The 20904-nt window shown below is 34.1% G+C and overlaps 2 protein-coding genes across 2 annotated transcripts; one reads left to right on the forward strand and one right to left on the reverse strand.

Annotated features, from left to right (window-relative positions):
* The first annotated feature begins 877 nt into the window (after positions 1-877).
* On the forward strand, positions 878-9942 carry LOC118039076 (ATPase 10, plasma membrane-type). The gene is made up of 22 exons (XM_073412931.1): positions 878-1158; positions 1935-2017; positions 2096-2215; positions 2365-2463; positions 2600-2737; positions 3052-3190; positions 3318-3493; positions 3929-4135; positions 4321-4440; positions 4656-4775; positions 4866-4988; positions 5367-5471; positions 5704-5848; positions 6209-6370; positions 6534-6772; positions 7455-7487; positions 7607-7688; positions 8177-8337; positions 8457-8630; positions 8814-8996; positions 9092-9255; positions 9487-9942. The coding sequence occupies exons 2-22, from the start codon at positions 1952-1954 to the stop codon at positions 9581-9583; spliced, it is 2853 nt and encodes a 950-aa protein (XP_073269032.1). The 5' UTR covers positions 878-1158; positions 1935-1951; the 3' UTR covers positions 9584-9942.
* Positions 9943-10144: 202 nt separating this feature from the next.
* On the reverse strand, positions 10145-13568 carry LOC118039077 (triacylglycerol lipase OBL1). Its single transcript, XM_035045666.2, has 5 exons — positions 13007-13568; positions 12389-12633; positions 12199-12232; positions 11256-12016; positions 10145-10852 (listed from the first exon to the last, which is right to left on the reverse strand). The coding sequence occupies exons 1-5, from the start codon at positions 13404-13406 to the stop codon at positions 10595-10597; spliced, it is 1698 nt and encodes a 565-aa protein (XP_034901557.1). The 5' UTR covers positions 13407-13568; the 3' UTR covers positions 10145-10594.
* Positions 13569-20904: the final 7336 nt, after the last annotated feature.

A 20904-nucleotide genomic window follows, 5' to 3' on the forward strand; every position in this document is an offset into this window, starting at 1 on the left:
ATTTGGGCCGGCCCAAAAACGATTGAAATGTCAGGCTCATAGCCCAGCAGTAGCCCATTCGTGTCTAGGAATTAGCTATTTTGGTTGTTGGAGAAAATCGAAGGTTCCATGACAAAGGGATCTCTTCAGATTACACGTCGCTCTTGATTTGGTTGGTGCGGTAGATTAGCGGTAATGAACGCTTGCACAGTTGCACCTGATGGTCAAGATTCCATGTCAGGAAATAGGCATCAGACAACAATCTGTACTCTCATACAATATACATAAATTAATCATACTCTACGTAGTAAAACAGTAGGATTGTTTTTAATGTTTTTTTATTTAAAAAATATAAAATAATCAATAAAGGCGACTTCAACCATGAAAACAAACAGTACTGGGTCTCAGGATTAAGGATTGGGTGAGTTGTCTTGATTTGATTTGACGAGTATAACTTTATTTTATTTTTTTCTATGAGAAAAGAACCGAATTCCAACCCTAATTTAATGAATTATTGAGAACGTGTGGGACAAATTGTAGAAGTTGGAGATTAATATGCAAGATCCAAATCATTGTCAAAGTTGGAAATAGTAAAGTATTTCTACCTAACACTACTTTAAATGCAAGGATTATAAAAGAAATAATCAAAACCCATGAAGGTTTGGAACACCAACCAATCAGCCTACTTAACTAGTTTGATGCATGTGGTAGCCTCCGACGTTCCATGTTTTCCTTGCGCATTTTGACACCCACGGCCATAAAGGGTTGGTGCCTGTTTTGGAGGGAAATGGGAAGGGACCGTTAGGTTAAAAGAGCAAGTTTTGAAAGGTAGTTGGGCAACGGTACCTTGCTCCTTGACAGGGTAGTGAAGAGTCTTGTTTCAAACACGCATAAGAATTTAGTCGTCTTCTATCTCTTGAAGGAATTAATGGCTAAGCACGGATGGAGACAATATTGTAGGATTATTAGGATCATCTGCTCTTCATGAATCCCCAACCAACAGTCAGCTTCCAAATCATGATTATCTAATGATATATATTTGCGTTCCTTTTTAAACATATCATACTTCAGTACTCCTCCCTTTCTCAACTCTCTTCACACTCATGAAACAGAACCCTCCTCAATCCTTCCACGACTAGTGTTTCTTCAGTTTTCCAAGCTTTCCCCGATTTGACGAAGGTTAGTTGATCGATGAGTGTGTGTGTGTTTACTCAGCTAAATATATGGGGTGTTGAATTAGGCTTGTTTTGCTTCCCAGTTATGTGGGATTTCAGTGTCTTCCTTTTTTGTTGGATTTGCAATGTGACCTTTTCATGTGGGATGCTGGATTAACGTTCAATTTAAGTCACAGTGGTTGAGCCTGGCCATTTTAAGTTTACAGTGGAGAATGCACAAGCATGGTTTAGTGAGGAGCATAATTTAGTTCCTGACTTTAATTACCAATGGTACTACTGGTGTTCATATTATGACTATTACTATTTATAGTTTCTGTGGATTTTGAAATACCAAGTAAGTATTACATCACAGATCAAGAAATATCCTTTCAACTTCAAGGATCGGATTGTTTGCTTTTGTGGCTCTTAGAACTTCGCCCAGGTGTAAATGCTTGAAGGGGAAAACATTGAAACATCTCAGTGTTGAGCCCGACTTGCTGAATGCACTTGTTCAGCTGAGACTGAATTGCATGCTTCGATTTGGATACATTCTATTCAACATCAATGTACATAGATAGGGTTTATAATCGAATCTCTTGCAAGCATGGCAATTCTGCAGATTCATACATGTGTGTTTTCATGCAACTAAAATGGTCAGGTTGAACTTTACTTTTGCTAGTTGTACATTTCAATGGAGTAGGCAAGTAGAATCCATGGCTGTTATATAGCACCATTTATGATGCTTTAGGTTACAGAAAGTCCATATTGATGATTATGTGAAAAATCTGTTGTAATTTCCAGGTTGTGAGGCCTGAATCATGGCTGAGGATCTGGATAAACCACTGTTGAATCCCGAGAGCTTCAACCGAGAGGGGATTGACTTGGTAAGTTCTGCAGAAATGCCACTTTTTGGAATACGCATTTCCTAGTACTAAACATTTTCAAAACTGTTTATTTGACAGGAGCGTTTGCCACTAGAGGAGGTCTTTGAGCAACTGAGAACATCACACAGAGGACTCTCGTCTGAAGATGCTGAAGCCAGATTGATGATTTTTGGTCCAAACAAACTTGAAGAGAAGCCAGTAACCACTAATTCCATTTCCATTAGTTTTTTATGCAATTAGAAAACTCAATTTTTACCATAAATCACCTTAACTGGAAAGATGATTTAAATTTCAAGAAGAAACGAATATAAACTGCAATTCATAGAATCTCAATTGCTACTTCGCAGGAAAATAAGTTTTTGAAATTCCTTGGTTTTATGTGGAATCCTCTGTCATGGGTTATGGAAGCGGCAGCAATAATGGCAATTGTCCTCGCTAATGGTGGAGTGAGTAGTTCAACTTTGATTCCATTATTAATTTAGTATGGTTTTCTTTTCCAGCTCTTTTTCTGGGTTCTGTTTGCAACAGATTCTGATGGTGTTTTTCCGCTTGATAACTCCATTGTCGGAAATGATATTTCAGGGGCAAGGTCCTGACTGGCAGGATTTTGTAGGGATTATTTGCCTGTTGATAATCAATTCAACAATTAGTTTTATAGAGGAGAACAATGCTGGGAATGCTGCATCCGCTCTTATGGCTCGTTTAGCTCCCAAAACGAAGGTATATATCCCTTGAGCCATGCCCTTCCGCTTAATATAACGGATACAAATGTATTTGAAATGAGTGATCAACATCTTTGCTCAAGTTAGTTTTCTTTCGCATGCTATTTTTTTAGAATTCTAGGTATTATGATGAAATCAACGTTATCTTGCACTAAGTTTGTTCAGACATAATCCTCAAAACTTGGATTCAGTTGTGAACACCATCTTGCTGATGGAGGTTTTGATGTTAATCCACAATTTTGCTTATCTGTCAGGTTTCTTTCGAGTGCCTGAATTGTTGCTCTAATCAGTAATCACCACATGTTGATGCAGGTCCTGAGAGATGGGCAGTGGCAAGAGCAAGATGCTGCTATTTTGGTGCCAGGAGATATAATTAGCATTAAGCTTGGGGATATCATCCCTGCGGATTCTAGATTACTCGAAGGAGATTCATTAAAAATTGACCAGGCAAGTGCTTCTTACAGCTTTATATTATCTCTTAGCTAATTTACCTTTTGTCAGTTGATTTTATGTTACAGTTAAATAAACATGAGAACAAGATTTGTGGAATCATAGGAAGAATCTGTTTGTGCAGTCAGCTCTTACTGGAGAATCTCTTCCTGTTACCAAGAGAACAGGCGATGAAGTTTATTCTGGCTCAACATGTAAGCAAGGTGAAATCGAAGCTGTGGTTATTGCGACAGGAGTAAACAGTTTCTTTGGAAAAGCAGCACATCTAGTTGACTCCACTGAAGTCGTTGGACATTTCCAGAAGGTAAGGATGATATATTCAAGTGAAAACAAAAAAATAAAAAACAATTGGTATAAAAATATTGAAATATATATAACTTAATATTATGTTATATACAAGTTTTCATTGAATTTTATTGTCTTCAAAAAGAAAAACAACGCAAGGCATGTGCAAATATAACTAGTTCTGCTTAAACTCTCTGGCATTTAATTTGAACTTCATGGGTAGAAATTGCAACTGGAAACAGTTGCATGTTTGAAAATATGTCAAATGATGAGGAAAGGAGCACATATTGGAACATGTCAAATAAGTCCAGGACCAGTTGATTGCAAGTTGACGAGTTCTGAGAGTTCCGGAAGTATCATCATATAATTTTCATAAATTCTGAGCAGCATTAATTAAAATTGCAGACCGTGAGACATTAAGTATAATATGACATGGTTAAAATGTCTGTGGCAGGTGCTTACCGCCATCGGGAACTTCTGCATTTGCTCTATAGCTGTTGGAATGATTCTTGAAATCATTGTCATGTTCCCAGTACAGCACCGTTCATACAGGGATGGAATCAACAACCTTCTTGTTCTCTTGATCGGAGGAATACCAATAGCTATGCCAACAGTCTTGTCTGTCACACTAGCAATTGGTTCTCATCGGCTATCTCAACAGGTGCGAATCTTAAAACAAAAAACAACTATGCATTATGACAGTAATCTTAGATAGCTCAGTCGTTGTCAAATGATTTCAGATGTCTTTAAGATATCATAGAGTAATTCAGACAGTAAGAAACTCGTATCCAGCCCAAATGATGAACTTCATCATCATATGACTCGTTTTCACCTTCATTTGTTAAGGGTGCCATTACAAAGAGGATGACAGCGATAGAAGAAATGGCAGGAATGGATGTCCTCTGCAGTGACAAAACTGGAACTCTTACCCTCAATCGCCTGACAGTGGATCGAAACCTTATCGAGGTAAAGAGAGCTTATTTTTATTTCCAGGGAGCTACATCTATTTCTTCAACATCAATCAGGAATATAATGCTCCTATTATTCTCACCTGTTGAAGTGATACATCTTCTGTACTGGATTTATCAGTCTCAAATATTGAACACAATGAGGCTTTTATAAAGTTTCTAATGCTTCATTTATCTAGACAAGCCTAACAATAGGACTTTTATCTTCTGCAGGTTTTCAACAAAGATATGGACAAAGATATGATTGTCTTGCTTGCAGCCAGAGCATCCAGATTGGAGAATCAGGATGCTATTGATGCAGCCATAGTTAACATGCTTGCTGATCCAAAGGAGGTAGAGACTGGATAACTATTAGCTCAGAATTCTTCTGTTTGACTATGTGTGTGTGTGTGAAAAAGAATGATTTTACCTTCCTGTCTGCAGGCACGTGAAAACATCAGAGAAGTGCATTTTTTACCCTTCAATCCGGTGGACAAACGTACTGCAATTACATACATTGATTCTGATGGTAATTGGTATCGAGCTAGCAAAGGAGCTCCTGAGCAGGTATCGCCTTCAATATGTTCAATTTCAAAATTGCTATAAGATTTCTAAACTGAATCAAGTTTGAGGTTGCGATGATCGATAATATCCCATTTCCAATTTGATATTCTTCAATGTCTATTGTCTACAAAATTTAGTTGACTTTCAGCTATCTCTATACTCACCCTTCACAAATTTCATTATTGCGTTCTGAGTTGCGAGAAAATCTGGCTGCCTCTTGACTTTATGATTAAACTAACAGGCCTAGAAGTATAAGTTGATTTGGAAAAATATTTTTTTATTGATAAAAAATCATTTCTTAGTTCATGTATAAAAACCAATTTAGCTTTCACGTATTTTGTAGCAGAGCATGAAACTGTTTCGTATTTTCTATAATTTCAGATTCTAAATATGAGCAAAGAGAAGAACGAGATCTCTGGAAAAGTGCATGCCATCATTGAAAAATTTGCCGAAAGAGGCTTGCGATCACTTGGAGTTGCATTTCAGGTCACAGATTGCATCTCTGTCTTTTCTTATTGATGTTTGGTGTATGTATTGAGCTTGTACATACCATATATATCAAGAAACTGGTTGTTCTATGATAAAGATAATGATATATAATTTCATGAAAATGATTTGTCTCATTGAGAACGAAGTATTTCTAGCAAATTACACTTTGTGATGCCCTTGAATTATCATTCATAATAAACATACCCAAGAACGCACCTTTCTGATGCAGGAAGTTCCTGAAAAAACTAGGGAAAGTCCTGGAGGTCCTTGGACGTTTTGTGGGTTGTTGCCCTTGTTTGATCCTCCTAGGCATGATAGTGCTGAGACCATCCGCAGAGCACTAAACCTTGGAGTTAATGTCAAGATGATTACAGGTACATGCAAATTTCTTGTGATATTTAAGAGCTTGTATACAATGAGTACTCTGCTAGTTTGGATAAGAATGTTCATATCTGTGAAAACTTGAACAGAATTTTTCTTCATCTGAGAGAATGGAAGCATGATGTATTGAAATGATCATATTAAAAAAAAAACTGTGGTTGTTGTCATTACATTGGATCAGATTTTCAGTATGTTTAATTTCTTTCAATTACAATCAAGCGTATCAATTTATCACCAATACTTCATTACGGCTGTCCACACAATTTAGACAACCAATGCATCTTGATGCCCCAATGAGTGGCTTTTGCAGAAATGTTGAAGAAGAAAACTAATTTGTAAATATGCTAATGAAGGTGATCAACTGGCAATTGCAAAGGAGACAGGAAGACGACTTGGCATGGGAACGAACATGTACCCCTCTTCAACACTGTTAGGACGGGATAGGGATGAAAATGAAGCTCTTCCCGTCGACGAGCTCATTGAAAAGGCAGATGGCTTTGCTGGTGTATTTCCAGGTATTTAAACTCATCATCTTTTATTATTATTATTATTATTTCAAAGAAGTTAATGCTGACTACTTCTGACTTTTTACTTTTATGCATGCATTTATGTTCGTAGACTTTGATGCAATTCTTACATCTGATTTCTTTTTTTTTCTGATTGCTATGCAACTTCCAGAGCACAAATATGAAATTGTTAAAATTTTACAAGAAAAGAAGCATGTGGTTGGAATGACTGGAGATGGTGTGAATGATGCACCTGCTTTGAAGAAAGCAGATATTGGAATAGCAGTGGCAGATTCTACAGATGCTGCGAGAAGTGCTTCTGATATTGTCTTGACCGAGCCTGGTCTAAGTGTGATTATCAGCGCTGTCTTAACAAGCAGAGCTATATTCCAAAGAATGAAGAACTATACAGTTTAGTATCAATCCTTTCTTCTAAATATGTCATTTTTACTGTCCTACTTGTGTTATACTTTGATCTATAGTCTTATTTGATGTAGAAAAGAAAAATGCTAGCCACAGATGCAGGGTACACTTATGAATCGAATTGAATGAACCAGTCTCTGTTTTAATTATACAAGTGTCAAGGAACCATCTCAACCCAATAGCTTAAGCTTTTTAGGTGAGGTCCTAGGATATGATTTTATTATTCTCTAACACACCCCCTCAAGTGAAAGCCCTTTGAGCTTGAAACTTGCACAGACCCACATTACCTTGTGCTTAATTTTTATCAAATAAATAGGGATGGTGAGATTCGAACTCGTAACCACTTGATCATCAAGGCTCTGATACCATGTCAAGGAACCATCTCAACCCAATAGTTTAAGCTTTTTAGGTGAAGTCCTAGGATATGATTTTATTATTCTCTAACAACAAGATCACTAGATGATTATTTGAAGGCAGGAGATAAATCTGAGTGGAAGTAATTTTTGTTGGCCAATATAAATAAGCATGCAAAGTACATCATAGAGCCTGTAGGATTGCAGATGCAATAGCTTATCGTGTTTTTTAACGTTACCAGTTGTGTTTCTTTCGTGTCTTGCTTCTGAATTAATTTAATGAGAAAACTGATTGATTATCCTGCATGCATTTGCAGATATATGCCGTCTCCATAACCATTAGGATTGTGGTAAGCTGGATTTTTTTGTACTTGTTTAGCCGCTGTTCAATTTCCTGAACATCTGCCTTAGAAGCTCTTGCATTTTTCTTCAGTTTTCATTTAATTCTTTAAATTCAATTGCTTTGCAGCTTGGTTTTGCGCTTCTAGCTTTGATATGGGAATATGACTTCCCACCTTTCATGGTTCTGATAATAGCAATACTCAATGATGGTAATGTACATCAAAGCATGAAAGCTTTTCCTATTTCTTTTCTTCCCTCTGGGTAACTTGCTGATCCCTTACATTTTAGAATCTGATAACAGAGTGAACTAAATGGTATTGATTGGTGTTCAGACACAAGACAGACTAAAATAAAAATACAATAGAGTAGGGAAAGAATATTTCCAAACCCAGTTTGCAGTGCTAGCTCTATGCAAATGACGCCGGGAAATAAATGGATTCGGAAGCAGCGTCTTCTGTAGTTGTCATCCACTGTGCCTCTTTCTGGCAAAAAAAAGTTTATTTCAAACACAGAACTTGTTTACCAAATGGATTGATGAGGACACTGCATTACCTGATTAACTATGATGTAACAGTATCCTGAAGCATGCATACGTATTATACAGAAACTATGAAAGAAGGATTCTTGTAACAGAAGGATAGCATTATAAACAGCTTTGCATGATATTTAAGAAGGTTATTGCTCTATTTTATTTTAGGGACCATAATGACTATATCGCAAGATCGAGTTAAGCCATCTCCAAGGCCTGACAGTTGGAAGCTTGAAGAGATATTTGCGACAGGCATTGTCATCGGAACATATCTTGCTTTGGTCACTGTCCTGTTTTACTGGCTTGTGATCGATACAAATTTCTTCGAGGTATCAGACATTTGGTAGTTCAATTATGCTGGTTTTAATATAGTGAGATTTTTGTGGCGAATATTGGTTGTGTTTTCCCCATATTGATATCGGTGGCTATTAATCATGTCTGTGTGCAGACACACTTCCACGTGAGGTCTATCTCCGGCAACACTGAGGAAGTCTCTTCTGCTGTGTATCTACAAGTCAGCATCATCAGCCAGGCTTTAATATTTGTTACGCGTAGTCAAAGTTGGTCGTTCCTTGAGAGGCCTGGAATTCTCTTGATGTGTGCATTTGTGGTGGCTCAACTGGTAAGCTGTACCCAAAGAAAGCTCCTAAATGGGCTCTATCTTTCAATCGCATATTCAACATTCAGGAAATCCTGTTTGAAAATGCCTAAATTCTTATGTGTTCTTTCACAAACTTCACTTTGGAACAAAATGAGACCTGTTGGAGTTATAATACATTTCTGACTGTCGTTTCTTGACGTTCAGGTGGCCACTATAATTGCTGTCTATGCACATATTAGCTTTGCTTATATTAGAGGCATTGGATGGGGGTGGGCTGGTGTCATATGGTTGTATAGTTTGGTCTTCTACGTACCACTGGATATTATCAAGTTCACAATTCGTTATGCCCTAAGTGGAGAAGCATGGAATCTCTTATTTGATAGAAAGGTTAGTGAAGTTTGGTTTTGTCATTCATCGCTTAAGGAACGTGTCTTTGCTTGAAATGTCTCTATACGCTTTTTTTCTTCTTTTTTTTTCAACAGACTGCTTTTACTACAAAGAAAGATTATGGAAAGGAAGATAGGGAAGCTAAGTGGATACTTTCCCAGAGGAGTCTGCAAGGTTTGATGGCAACAGACCAAGATTTCAATGGCAGGAGATCAACTTTGATCGCCGAACAGGCCAGACGGCGTGCAGAAATAGCAAGGTACTCTTTTAGACTTTAGTCGCTTCTTGTTGAGACCTGTTTCATGATTATCCCTTGAGCTCTGGTCAGTTTCAGGCAATATTTGTCTCCCAGTTACATGCCAAGTGTATATATCTTAGCTTGCAGCTACCAATTTATGCCTTCGGTGATTTTCATGTCCAAATTTCATTTCCAAAAGCTAATATACTTTCAAGTTGAATGAACTTGCTGAATAACTTTTGAACTTTGCAGACTGGGGGAGATTCACACCTTGAGAGGACATGTAGAATCGGTAGTGAGGCTCAAAAATCTGGACTTAAATTTAATTCAAACAGCTCATACGGTTTGAAGACATGATATAAACAATGTATCTTTCAATTTTCCTGTGAAGACAACTTGACAGAAGTTGCTCACATAACTACTGTGGAGCATGATCTGCTAGAGGAATTGACATTTGTTATAGGAGTCGTTCAGAAGGCACCTGTAACTCCTACAAGATATAATCTCCAGATGTTTTTGTCCAGAGCACATCTTAAGAGGGTATCTTCAGAGAGTAACTGATGCCATTTCCTAGCATGTACTGCGATTCTTTTGACATGCTATTTGTGTTGAGGTTTGGGAATTCTTGTATTTGTTTGCAGAATTTTTACTGTCATATTTAAGCAGTTTACAGTAATAAAAGCTACTCGACACAGAGGAATTTTCACATTATTTGATTCAGGAATTATGAATATTGAATAGATGGTATGAAGGTGGATTCTTCGCAATATAGTAAAAAACACTCCAGTTGCAGGTACTTGCATATTATGAGCCAATAAGCTTGATGGCACTAGCTGCACCATCACAACGACTTCATTAAGCTTCAAAGACTTGCATGCTACGAGAAAATGAGTTTTCACTGGAGTTGGGCTACAGACATTCCAACGAGTTCTTATAGAAACACAAAATTTTAGTCAAAGGAATGACACGAAACCAATCACAGGCACAAAACCTATACAACCTAATATCCCCACAGCAAAAAGATACCTAGCAAATTGGCAAGCTACTACTTAGCAGATTTCATCCCAGTTTATCAAAAAATTCACAATTAGATCCTCTGCCTGACAGGCATTACAAACCCAGGAATATAAACTGAACAGCGCAATTTTTTTCTGCAATAGAAACTCAAATATTTTGGACAGACAGACACTGGTAAGTACTACATAATCCAAAGGGCACGAAAGAAAGGTGCTTTGACATCAAAATGGAAACCAGAACCCAAAAGCGTAAGAAATAATGTAGACAACTAGACACTCTATCCATGATAAAGCAAGCATTTCATCTTGGCACCATCACCAACATTATTTGCAACGGAAGCCTATCAGATAGAAGACATTTGAACAACTCGTTTTTTTCCCAGTCTTACCGAGTTAACATAATCTGTGGGGCAATGATCAGAAATCCCAGGGAGAGCCAGTCCGATTATCCTGACTAACACCATGAACCAATTTTCTTTGTACTCTCGCCCGTGGGAGTAGCCGATTATGAAACTTCTTATTAACTCCCATATAGCATTCAGATGTGCTGAAATAACATTTCTCAACCCATAGAGGTTGGGGTCTGGCTCCTCATGCACTTTCTTCAAATATGCAAATCAAAAGGAAGAAACAAAATCATCAGGAAAATAAACCACTAACTAAGAAAGAAAAAAATATTAGAAAGCCATTCTAAGATGACAATGATCACAAGTGTAGTGGAAGTGGTTTATTTTTCGTTAAAAATTTCGTAATGGATTAGAAGTACCAGTATTTCTACAGCATAACAAATAAAAAGTGCTATATAGACAAAGACTCCGATTCAATCAGATGACTTCTTCCTTTCTGCCATTAGAATTGTGAGAAGGAGCAGAGACAGATGCCTCAGAATTGGCAAAGGGTTGAGATGTTTCATATTTTTTAAAAGGGAACATTTCAGTGAATAAAAAGTGCAGCATTTTACGCAGATAGTAAGAAAAAGATCAAATGGAGGCAGAATGTACGTACTTGTTCAATATAGAGGCTGTTATAATAAAGGCACACTCCGAAATGTTTATACAAGAAGGTTTTGTCATCGTAAGGCAATCTAGGGACAAGATCATAGCTGTAAACCACCCTGAAGTATTTAGGAACAGGATACTCCAAATGGGTTTCCATGAACTTTGCTAGCTGTCGGTTCCCAATCCTTGGCTGCCCAAATGTGTAAACCCCAAGCAACCTTTTCATTACATCCATCTGTTGGTGCAGCACCAACACAGATGGGAACAAAACAGCAAGTGCACCACCTAAGCTATGCCCAGTGACTATAAATTTCGCATTCTTGTGCTCCACGAGTAAGCTCTTGAGCTTCTTTCTCACTGCATAGTATGCAGTCTTCTTCACCATTTCTGACAGGAACTTCTTATGACCTACTGCAGTAGCTCTGTCAGAATCAGAAGAACGGTCCCGTTCGTTTTGTTCCATGTCAGAATCAGTATTTGATAATAGTGCTCCAGAGCCTTCATAATCGTGATTGAAATTTGTGCTCTTCATCTGAAGGTGATATTGGAAGGTGGTAGTATCATCTCTGTTGCCCAAACCTAATGCTTCTAAGAACCCCATGTGGACTTTTCCCAGTTTTGGAATCTCATACCAAGAGATATCAAAATCAGTATCCCAATCATAAGAGTCAAAAGGTTCCGTTCCCCGAAAGCTGATCAATATTAAGTTTGCATCCTTGGGCTTGTCACAAAGAATGAACACTTGAGTGGAAAATTCCTTTTGAAAATCTATGAAGGCATCATTAACCAAGAAAAAGAGGGAAAAGCAGCAAACACTTGATCAGAAGAGCAAAGTAATTGTTTGCTGCTAACCAAGTACAGGAATACTATTTTATAGACAATGAGAAAGGTTGGAAAGTTCGAAATCTTCCACTTAATACAACTCTATCCAAAATGTGTTGCATGCTTACCATTCCAGCAGTTGTAGAAGTCCACAAAATGCATCTGTTGTTTTGTCAGAAGTTCAGATTATTATATTAGTTGCTATCAGAAATACATATGCTACCAGTCAATCAAAATTACATCATTCAATGAAATTAATTGAATGCAAGAAAAACAAGCAGAAAAATTGAGGGAGACGCAGAAGTTAGGGTCGCTTGCCTTCCAGTGATGAACAACAATACTTTGAACAACTTTAGCATTCTCATAAGCTAATTTGGATGCCATGATACAGAGGTCCATATGAGCGCGGTTCCCTATTTCTTCTTTGATTGCTTTCTCTGCGGAAACCGAATGATCTATTTGTTCCAGCAAGTTTTCAGCTCTGTATAGGTCTATTCGCCCATCCAAATGCCCGATGGTACTTATAAAAGTCTCGGTGTCTCTCTGCGGTATCACCACCTTTCCTGCATTCCCATGATAATCAGAATAACCTTTTTAGTAGACCAGTAGTATTGTAACCATAACAAAGTCTACAAAAAAGTTACCAGTAAGACAATTTAAGTTAATTCCTTAAAAGATGGTTTTTCGATACATCCACCAACAAACCCAAAACTTGCCAGTATAAACTGCCAGACATGAACCTAGGTTGTTTCTCTTTCATAACCAAGCCAGAACATTGTAAGTCTTTCTGAAACCATATTATACATGTAAAGGAAATCAAGCTCCAACTCTAGCTACTGTAATCAGTACAGACATATACAAGCATGTATCTTGTTCAAAATAGAAACAGAAAGAAAGGGAATTAATTGAAGAGTATAAGCAGGATTGGCGATATACCTTGGAGAAAGTTGAGAAATAAGCCCATGATTCCACCATTCTGAAACAAGAGATTGAGGAAGAAATCAACCACAAAACCAGTGTACTCCAAGGGCTTGCCAAATAAGGAGATGATCTTCCTAGCAATAATAGACACCAATATAATACACCTATGATCAGCTGCCTCCTCACCCATAATTCCCTCTTCTGAGCTCTCTAAGAATCTCACACCACTTCCATTGTCGGCCCATGCCAAGTACCTCAACAAATCCAACATACTTCCCTTTTTTGGCCTCACTATCAGATAGTTGGTAATGCTTTCTTCACTCTTCTCTTGATCATCGGTGTTGTTTTCAAATTTTGTAGCAGTACTAGTCACAGCCGCCATGAATACAGTCCCTCCTATCTTTTTGGTGGACATTCAAGATTCAAGATTGAGTGTTTTGGTAGGTTTTCAGGATTCAAGAGTCAAGATGGAGTACTTAGGAGAATTAAAGAAGAGAACAAAAATGATGGTACAGTAAAGATGGTAGAAAAGATGTTCATCACTTGAAACAAACTGACACAGTAGACATGATCTGATTAGAATCTCTCACCGTATTTATACCTTTTCACTTGATGACATTTTTGGATATAAATGAAGGCTAAGTCACGTCACGGCCCATGAGTGCATCCATGGGATGGGCACCGAAGCAAAAAAAAAAAAAAAAAACAATAACCAAATGCCGTTGAGACCTCATGGTAACATATGTCTTTGTGACTCGTTTCTCGGTTAGCAAGATGCCAATTGTGGGCCTCAACCCTTCAACTGTCCACCCATATTGAAGAATCTTTTTCTAACACAGGCAGAAGATAGAATAGAAGGCAGAATGCACAGTTCAGGCCATGGGCTCTTCTCGATTTCCAGAACTGAAACCATTATCATCATGATAAGATCAAGATGCCCAGATGGATAACCATGTCAGTTTCTAATAGAAGATTTTACTTTTGATTGTTGGCAATGCAATAACTACTCCTGAGGTTTCACAGCTGAAGTTCTCTGTTACATGCATGTGATAGTTTCATGGTGTATAATTTAAAAATCTGGGCATGATACAGGATGTTTTCCATGACATTCTTATCCTATATATTTCTTGATTAAAAAAATGGAGATATGGCGATGCAAGCAGAGATTTCAACATGCAATTCTTTCTTCCTCGTTTTGGAAAGAACTACGTCAAATTACGGCTGTTAGCGATCAACTTTGTCCTTTTGGGTTAACAAACATTAGCAGGACGTACAGCAGAGTTTGCTTATACGCACTCAATTTCTTTTTGCAACTCCACGCAACATTCTAGCACTTGTAAGATTCAGGCACCAACCTACTACAACTGTGCAAAGGAATAATCTTACGTTGTTAGTTGAAATGAAATGGCGACAGCATTAACAAACTCTAAAACATGAAAGGAAAGCATGTGATGTAGCTTTTCTTTCATGTTATTGTGGATTGACAGCAGCTTTTATTTTTTATTTTTTTTTTTATTATTTTTTTAAAATTATCTTTTATAATTTTATTTTTTTTATTTTTATCTTTTTAATATTGAGCCGATTAAGTATTTAGTTTTGTAATTTTTATTTAAAACACTATGAGTTGTTGCTACAGTTTTTTTTTAATATAGTTTTTTTTGTTATGATTTTTTTAAAAATTATTTGTGTATTTTATTTTTTTTTAATATTAAACTGATGGAAAACTACAAATGTGGCTTTTCTCACAAAACACTATAGATTGCTACAGTATTTTCTCATATAGGTTTTTTTTTTTTTTTATGATTTTCTTCTAAAATTATATTTATCAATTTTATTTTTTTTATATTGAACTGGTTGAGAATTTAGATTTGTAATTTTTTTTCTTTAAGACATTGTGGATTGCTACAATATTTCTTCGCATGGTTTTTTTCTCTTTTTTTTTGTTATGATTTTTTTCAAAATTATCTTTCTCGATTTTTTTTTTTAATATTGAGTGGGTTAGAATTTAGCTTTGCAATTTTTTTTCTTTAAAACACTGTGAATTGCTACAGGATTTCCTTACATGGTTTTTTTTTTTTTTTGTTATGATTTTTTTCAAATTGTCTTTGTTGATTTTATTTTTTTTAATAATGAATTTGTTGAGAATTATGATTACCATAAAGCAAAATCATATGGGGAAAGCACTATAGCTTACCTTACAAAACATTGTGAATTGATATAATGTCTTCTCTCATGGTTTTTTTTTCTTATGATTTTTTAAAATTATCTTTGTCGATTTTATTTTTTTAATATTAAACTAGTTGAGAATTACAATTACAAATAAGGCTAAATTATGCAGGGAAGCACTATAGCTTTCCCTACAAAACACTGTGAATTGATATAATGTTTCCAACATGGTTTTTTTTCCTCTTTTTTTTTTTTGTTATGATTTTTTTCAAAATTATTTTTTCCAAAATTTAGTGTTTCCACCATGGTATTTTTTTAATATTGAGCTAATTGAAAATTTAACTTTGTTGTTTTTCTTAAAACATTGTGAATTGATGCAATGTTTTCCCCTCATGATTTTTTTTATTATTATGATTTTTTTAAAAAATTATCTTTGTCGATTTTATTTTCTCAATATTAAATTGGTTGAGAATTGCAATCACAATAAAACTAAATCATATGAGAAAAGCATTGTAGTTTTCCGCACAAAACACTATGAATTGCTATAGTATTTCTCTACATAGTTTTTTTTGCTCATGATTTTCTTCAAAATTATGTTTGTCGATTTTACTAGGAAAGCATTGTAGCTTTTCTTATAAAACACTACGAATTGCTACAGTGTTTCCCCTCATGGTTTTTTTCTCCAAAACTATCTTTGTCGATTTTTTTTTTTAATATTGAGCTGGTAGAGAGTTTAACTTTATAATTTTTTTTCTTTTTATTAATAAAAAAGCTAAATCATGTGAAGGAAGTATTATATCTTTCCTTATAAAACATCATGGATTAATAATACAAATCATTCATTATATTCAGTCTCTAAGTTTTTTTTTATCATCAATATAATTTTTTTTCCGTCATGAAATATTGGCTCATCACATTTTTAGTTTCCATTACTTATTTAGTACTAATTTATAATTATAATATTATCAAACATATTTATTTTATAAACATGTAGCAGCGCACAGATATGTTATCTAGTTTAAACTGAAAAGTGTGGCTATTGCTGCCTCGCCTCTTTGATGATAATATAGCAATATGCATACTAGTAGTTGATTGAGGACCATTTTGATATCACTTTCGTTTTTGTTTCAATATTTCTTGAAAAATAATAATCTGCAGGTACGAAAATTACACTTTAGGTCAGCCAAGTCAAGAAGGACGCCCCCCACCACCAATCCATCGGCCTAAACGCTTTCATAGTTTTTTAAAAACAAAATTGTTAAAAAAGAAAATTTGCTATTTACTCTAATTGATTTTAGTTTATATTGAATAAACAACATAATGCAAGAAATAATACTTTTTGTTAGAAACAATATATTAATAAGAAAAGAAAAAATTATACAATAAAGTTATTTTGTTTAAATTATTATTTTTCTTACAAAAACAAATAATTTCATTGTCATATAATTAAATATAAAAAAATAAAAGAGCTCTTCGCAACACAAAATCAAATATATATCTCTCAGTTTTCTAATCCAGTTTTTAATTAATATTAATAATATTTTTTAATATTTATTAGTGGTATATAATTTTTTATTTATTTTATTAAATATATAGATTAACTCCTCAATTCATAATTAAAAAAAATTTATGCAGAAAAATGTGATGACATGTTCCTTTATAACGTTAAAAAAAAACTTTAGTTATGGTCCACAACGTGGGTACTCTAACTAATTACTTTTTTTTTCTTGCATTTTACTTCTCTCTCTTCTCTCTCTTTTTTTTCATTATTATTTTTTAAATTTTATCCTTTTCAATTTTAAATTTATTTTTTATTTATTTATTATGAGGTTATCACAGTCTCAAATAAATATCATGGTATTTGGTTTATACTTGATTTTACAAATATCTATTTTTGTTTATTTTATAATTAAGTAAAAAAAAAAAAAGGAGTTCTTAAATTCAATGGAATCCATCACCTGGATCACATATTTGAAGGGTTAAATCATGAAACTTAAGTCAATCTAATTTGTTGATGTCTCATTTTATATATATATAATCTCACAACAACACGCAGGAATTCCAAAACCGAAACATTCTATTCTAGATAATAAAATGAAACATCTACCGAAGAAAATGTAATAGATAATGGTGTCAATTAAGGTTTGTTAGGAGAGGGAGTTCAATGAAGATGAATTTACTCTTTTGACTATGCCAAAAAAATAGATTAGTGTCCATAAATTTATTGTTGTTGTTGTTTTGTTTGATTTTTTATTTTTAGATTGATTAAAGATTGTTTTGCAGTTGAAAATGGAGTTATTAATATTTATATAGTATTTTTAGGATTTGTTTTGGTTAAAATAAGTTGAAGTTTGAGATTGATTCAAATTATTTAATGGTTTTTCAAGTCCGAAACAGAACATGTGAAATGAAACCCAAATATTCTGGCCGAAATTTATTTTGAAAATCCAAAATAATTCGAGATTTAAAATAAAATGAAAATTATTTTATTTTTTAAATTGGTACGAATTGTTTCAGCCTTTCCAGACAAAATGAAATGGAATTGACAATCTTGTTTTTACCAGTTGTCAAGGTTGTTTTCAAGCTCGTCAAGTCAAATAAGTCATGTCGAATTAACTCTTATTTGGTTTAATTTTAAACTTAGATTAGGTAATAAGTTAAGTCGGAAAGTTTTAAGATTGATGTATTAGATTAACTTTAATAACAATACCAAATAATTCTAGTTGCCTCGACATTTTCTTACATTTAAAGTGTTTTTTTTTATACGACTCGCAATGTAACGTGACTCTATAAACTAATATAGTGATATTTGCTTGTATTTTTTACTATTAGCGACTATATTGTTGTTTTAAGATGTACATTAACTAATAATCAGCCATTCCAAGATCTCAAGGATGTAAAATCTACCTATTTATTAACAGTTTTCAAGCCACTGCTAGCGTTTATCAAGCATTAATCCACCATCTATTTGCTATGTTTACTAGATGATCACACTATTGTTGGTTTTTATTTATATATTTATTTTTTCTTTTAAATGAAGCTTCACAAACAATAATCTACAAGTCATAATTTTAAAATCTGACCCGGCCTGACAAGTCAATCCGGAGTTGGAACTAGGCCGGGCTCAAGAAAAAATAAAAAAAATAAAAAATCTGATTGATTCAACTAACTCAAAGGGTTGACCTGGTAATCTAGCTGGGTTGAGAAGACCCGGTTGCAACCCCATCAAAAAATATGGTTGACCTGATGACCAAAACAAAACTCGTAATCCGGGTTTTGAACCGGACTGGGTTTAAAAATTCTGTTACAAGCAATTAGGCAAGCAGGAAGACTGGAGGAGCATTCATCCTGGGCTAGATATTTTTGGGCTTGGGTCCTTTTTGTCCATACCCGGATCACAACTAATATTTTTTATTTTTTTTTTAATTGGAAATTTGGAAGAACTCCTGGTTATCTTTATTCAGGGAGCAAATGCCAGCTCATCAGCTACAGGGATTAGAAAAGGAAAGACAATGCACCGACAGCCGACATGACACCTGGCCAACGTTAATAAGGTCAAAAACGAGTGAAATGCAGGCAGGCGTGGACAGGCTGTCCTGTTGAACGCCACAGGTTGCGGCACGCACACACGCAAGATCGACAATTTCATCGCCATCCCTTTTCTATATGTTATCTATCACTATTATCATTATATTTTGTCAACCAAATCTACTTCAATTTATTGTCTAATCATCTAGTTCTCTGTTGGCCATTTTTACAGACAATAATTAACAATAAAAAAAATGAAAGAGAAATTACTTATTTATTGAAATAAATTTTTCTTTTATGATTTCTTTTTGTTTCTAATTTTTTTAATTTATTTTTTATCAAGTTCTCTCTCATTTTATGACATGGATGACAAATTAATCCGTTTGACTTGTTTTTTAATTAATTTTTTTAATTTTATTTTTTAATATTAGATTCATTGAAAATTAGATTTTATGATTTGTTTTATATTAGATTATTTCAGTCTTATTAATCAAATCATATTTTTAAGTTATTTTTTAATTAATTTTTTTTTAATTTTATCCTTTAATATTGAGTTAATTAGAAATTAGACTTTATAATTTATTTTTATTTGCTTTCTACATAGTTATCATAATCTCGTAACTTATGTCATTAATATGACATATTAACTCAAGTTGACTCAAGTCAATTCAATGTATTTTTATTTTAATATTAAAAAAATATTACCTTAAAATTTCTTTAAGTAAAATTATGTTTTTACAGGTCGTTTGAGTTGTTTTTAGATTTATAAAATTAATTGAGTCAACTTTCACGTGATTTTAATGTCTTTCCACTAAAACAAAATATTAGCAATATTTAAATATTTTTTTTATATTCCAAAAAAATTTAACCCCGCTTATTGTAAATGATCTAGTTTTAGGTAACATGTTGTGGTGACAGTCGTAAGAGGCCCCCTGCCACATCTCTTGTTCTGCCCTCTTATATTACACTTGAGTTATAACACTTGTCACCATGTCCTTCAATTCAATTCATTTCCTTGATTTGTACTTGTTTTTTTGTTTTTCTTCAAACTTCGTTTTTTGTCTTGTCTGCTGGTAAAAAAAAATGATATGCTGCAAATTATAAGATGTTTTCTATAATGGATTGTGTGAAAGTAAAACGACGGTGGTCGTCGTTGTCATTAGATTTGAATATGTGCGCTTCTTTGAGTATCCATTACCATGACGGGTCAACAGGACCAAGTTCGCCACCACGGATATCGTGCATTCCTGCAGGATGCCGGGCTCTTTATAGAATCCTAATACGACCAAGTTACTATATTGTTATTTTAACTATTTCTAGGAGTTGGTTTGGAGCTTGTTGTTTTCATGTTTAAAAAATATTTTTTAAAAATATATTTTTGCTTTATTATATGTTTTGTATTTTTATATAAGCTGATATTAAAATTAATATATTTTTAAAAAATATTATTTAAATATATTTCTAGATAAAAAAATGTTTTGAAAAACAACTATCATTAAAAAAAACTCTTTCATTTTTATAAAACTAAAGAGCACATTTTTATGTATATATTGTTTTATCCAAGTCTTATAGTCTTTACTAATTATATGTCCTGCGCGATGCCACGGGTCAATTATTTTTTGCATTTCAAAAATAATCAAGATCTAAAAATGTTAGGTTTTTTACAAAGTTATACCCAAAAGTCTTAGGTTTGGTTGCAACGCCTGACTCAATAGTAATATTTATAATATTGATAATAACATTAAACTTGGGTTAACTCTTAGCATAAAAGTGTCTGGACTGCAATACCAGACCCAATAGCATTGAATATGGATTTGGCTGCAAGGTCATGTCATAAAAGTGTGATAATTAAATAAATTAATTAAAAAGAAAAAAAAATAAAGAAAAAAACCAACGGGAAGAAAAAAATTAATGAAGAAAAAGAAAAAAAATATGAATTAATTGGATTAACCCTTCAAATTAGGTTAACCCGTTATACCTTGAATTCGCATCGTGAAAGTTTGATAATTAAAAACAAATTAATGGGTTAACCCATAATTAACTGGGCTAATTCGTCAAATCAGGTTAACCTGTCAAACTCGGAATCCGTGTCATGAAAGTTTGATAACTAAATAGAAAAAAATTTAACATAAACAATTTAAATTAAATGAAAAAAATTAATTTAAAAGAAAAAAAAAAGCAAAAAAAAAAATTACAGGTTAACTCGTCAAACCAAGTTA

This window comes from Populus alba, chromosome 1, assembly GCF_005239225.2.
Source record: "Populus alba chromosome 1, ASM523922v2, whole genome shotgun sequence".
NCBI lineage: Eukaryota > Viridiplantae > Streptophyta > Magnoliopsida > Malpighiales > Salicaceae > Populus > Populus alba.

Excerpts from the sequence above, each read along its gene's own strand:
- LOC118039076 (XM_073412931.1), top strand. The coding sequence starts at position 1,952 with ATGGCTGAGGATCTGGATAAACCACTGTTGAATCCCGAGAGCTTCAAC. Across the intron at positions 6,773-7,454 it reads AAAGAATGAAGAACTATACA|ATATATGCCGTCTCCATAAC; the intron begins GTTTAGTATCAA and ends ATGCATTTGCAG. Across the intron at positions 7,689-8,176 it reads AATAGCAATACTCAATGATG|GGACCATAATGACTATATCG; the intron begins GTAATGTACATC and ends ATTTTATTTTAG.
- LOC118039077 (XM_035045666.2), bottom strand. The coding sequence starts at position 13,406 with ATGTCCACCAAAAAGATAGGAGGGACTGTATTCATGGCGGCTGTGACT. Across the intron at positions 12,634-13,006 it reads ATTTCTCAACTTTCTCCAAG|GAAAGGTGGTGATACCGCAG; the intron begins GTATATCGCCAA and ends ATGGGAATGCAG. Across the intron at positions 10,853-11,255 it reads ACAGCCTCTATATTGAACAA|AAAGTGCATGAGGAGCCAGA; the intron begins GTACGTACATTC and ends GCATATTTGAAG.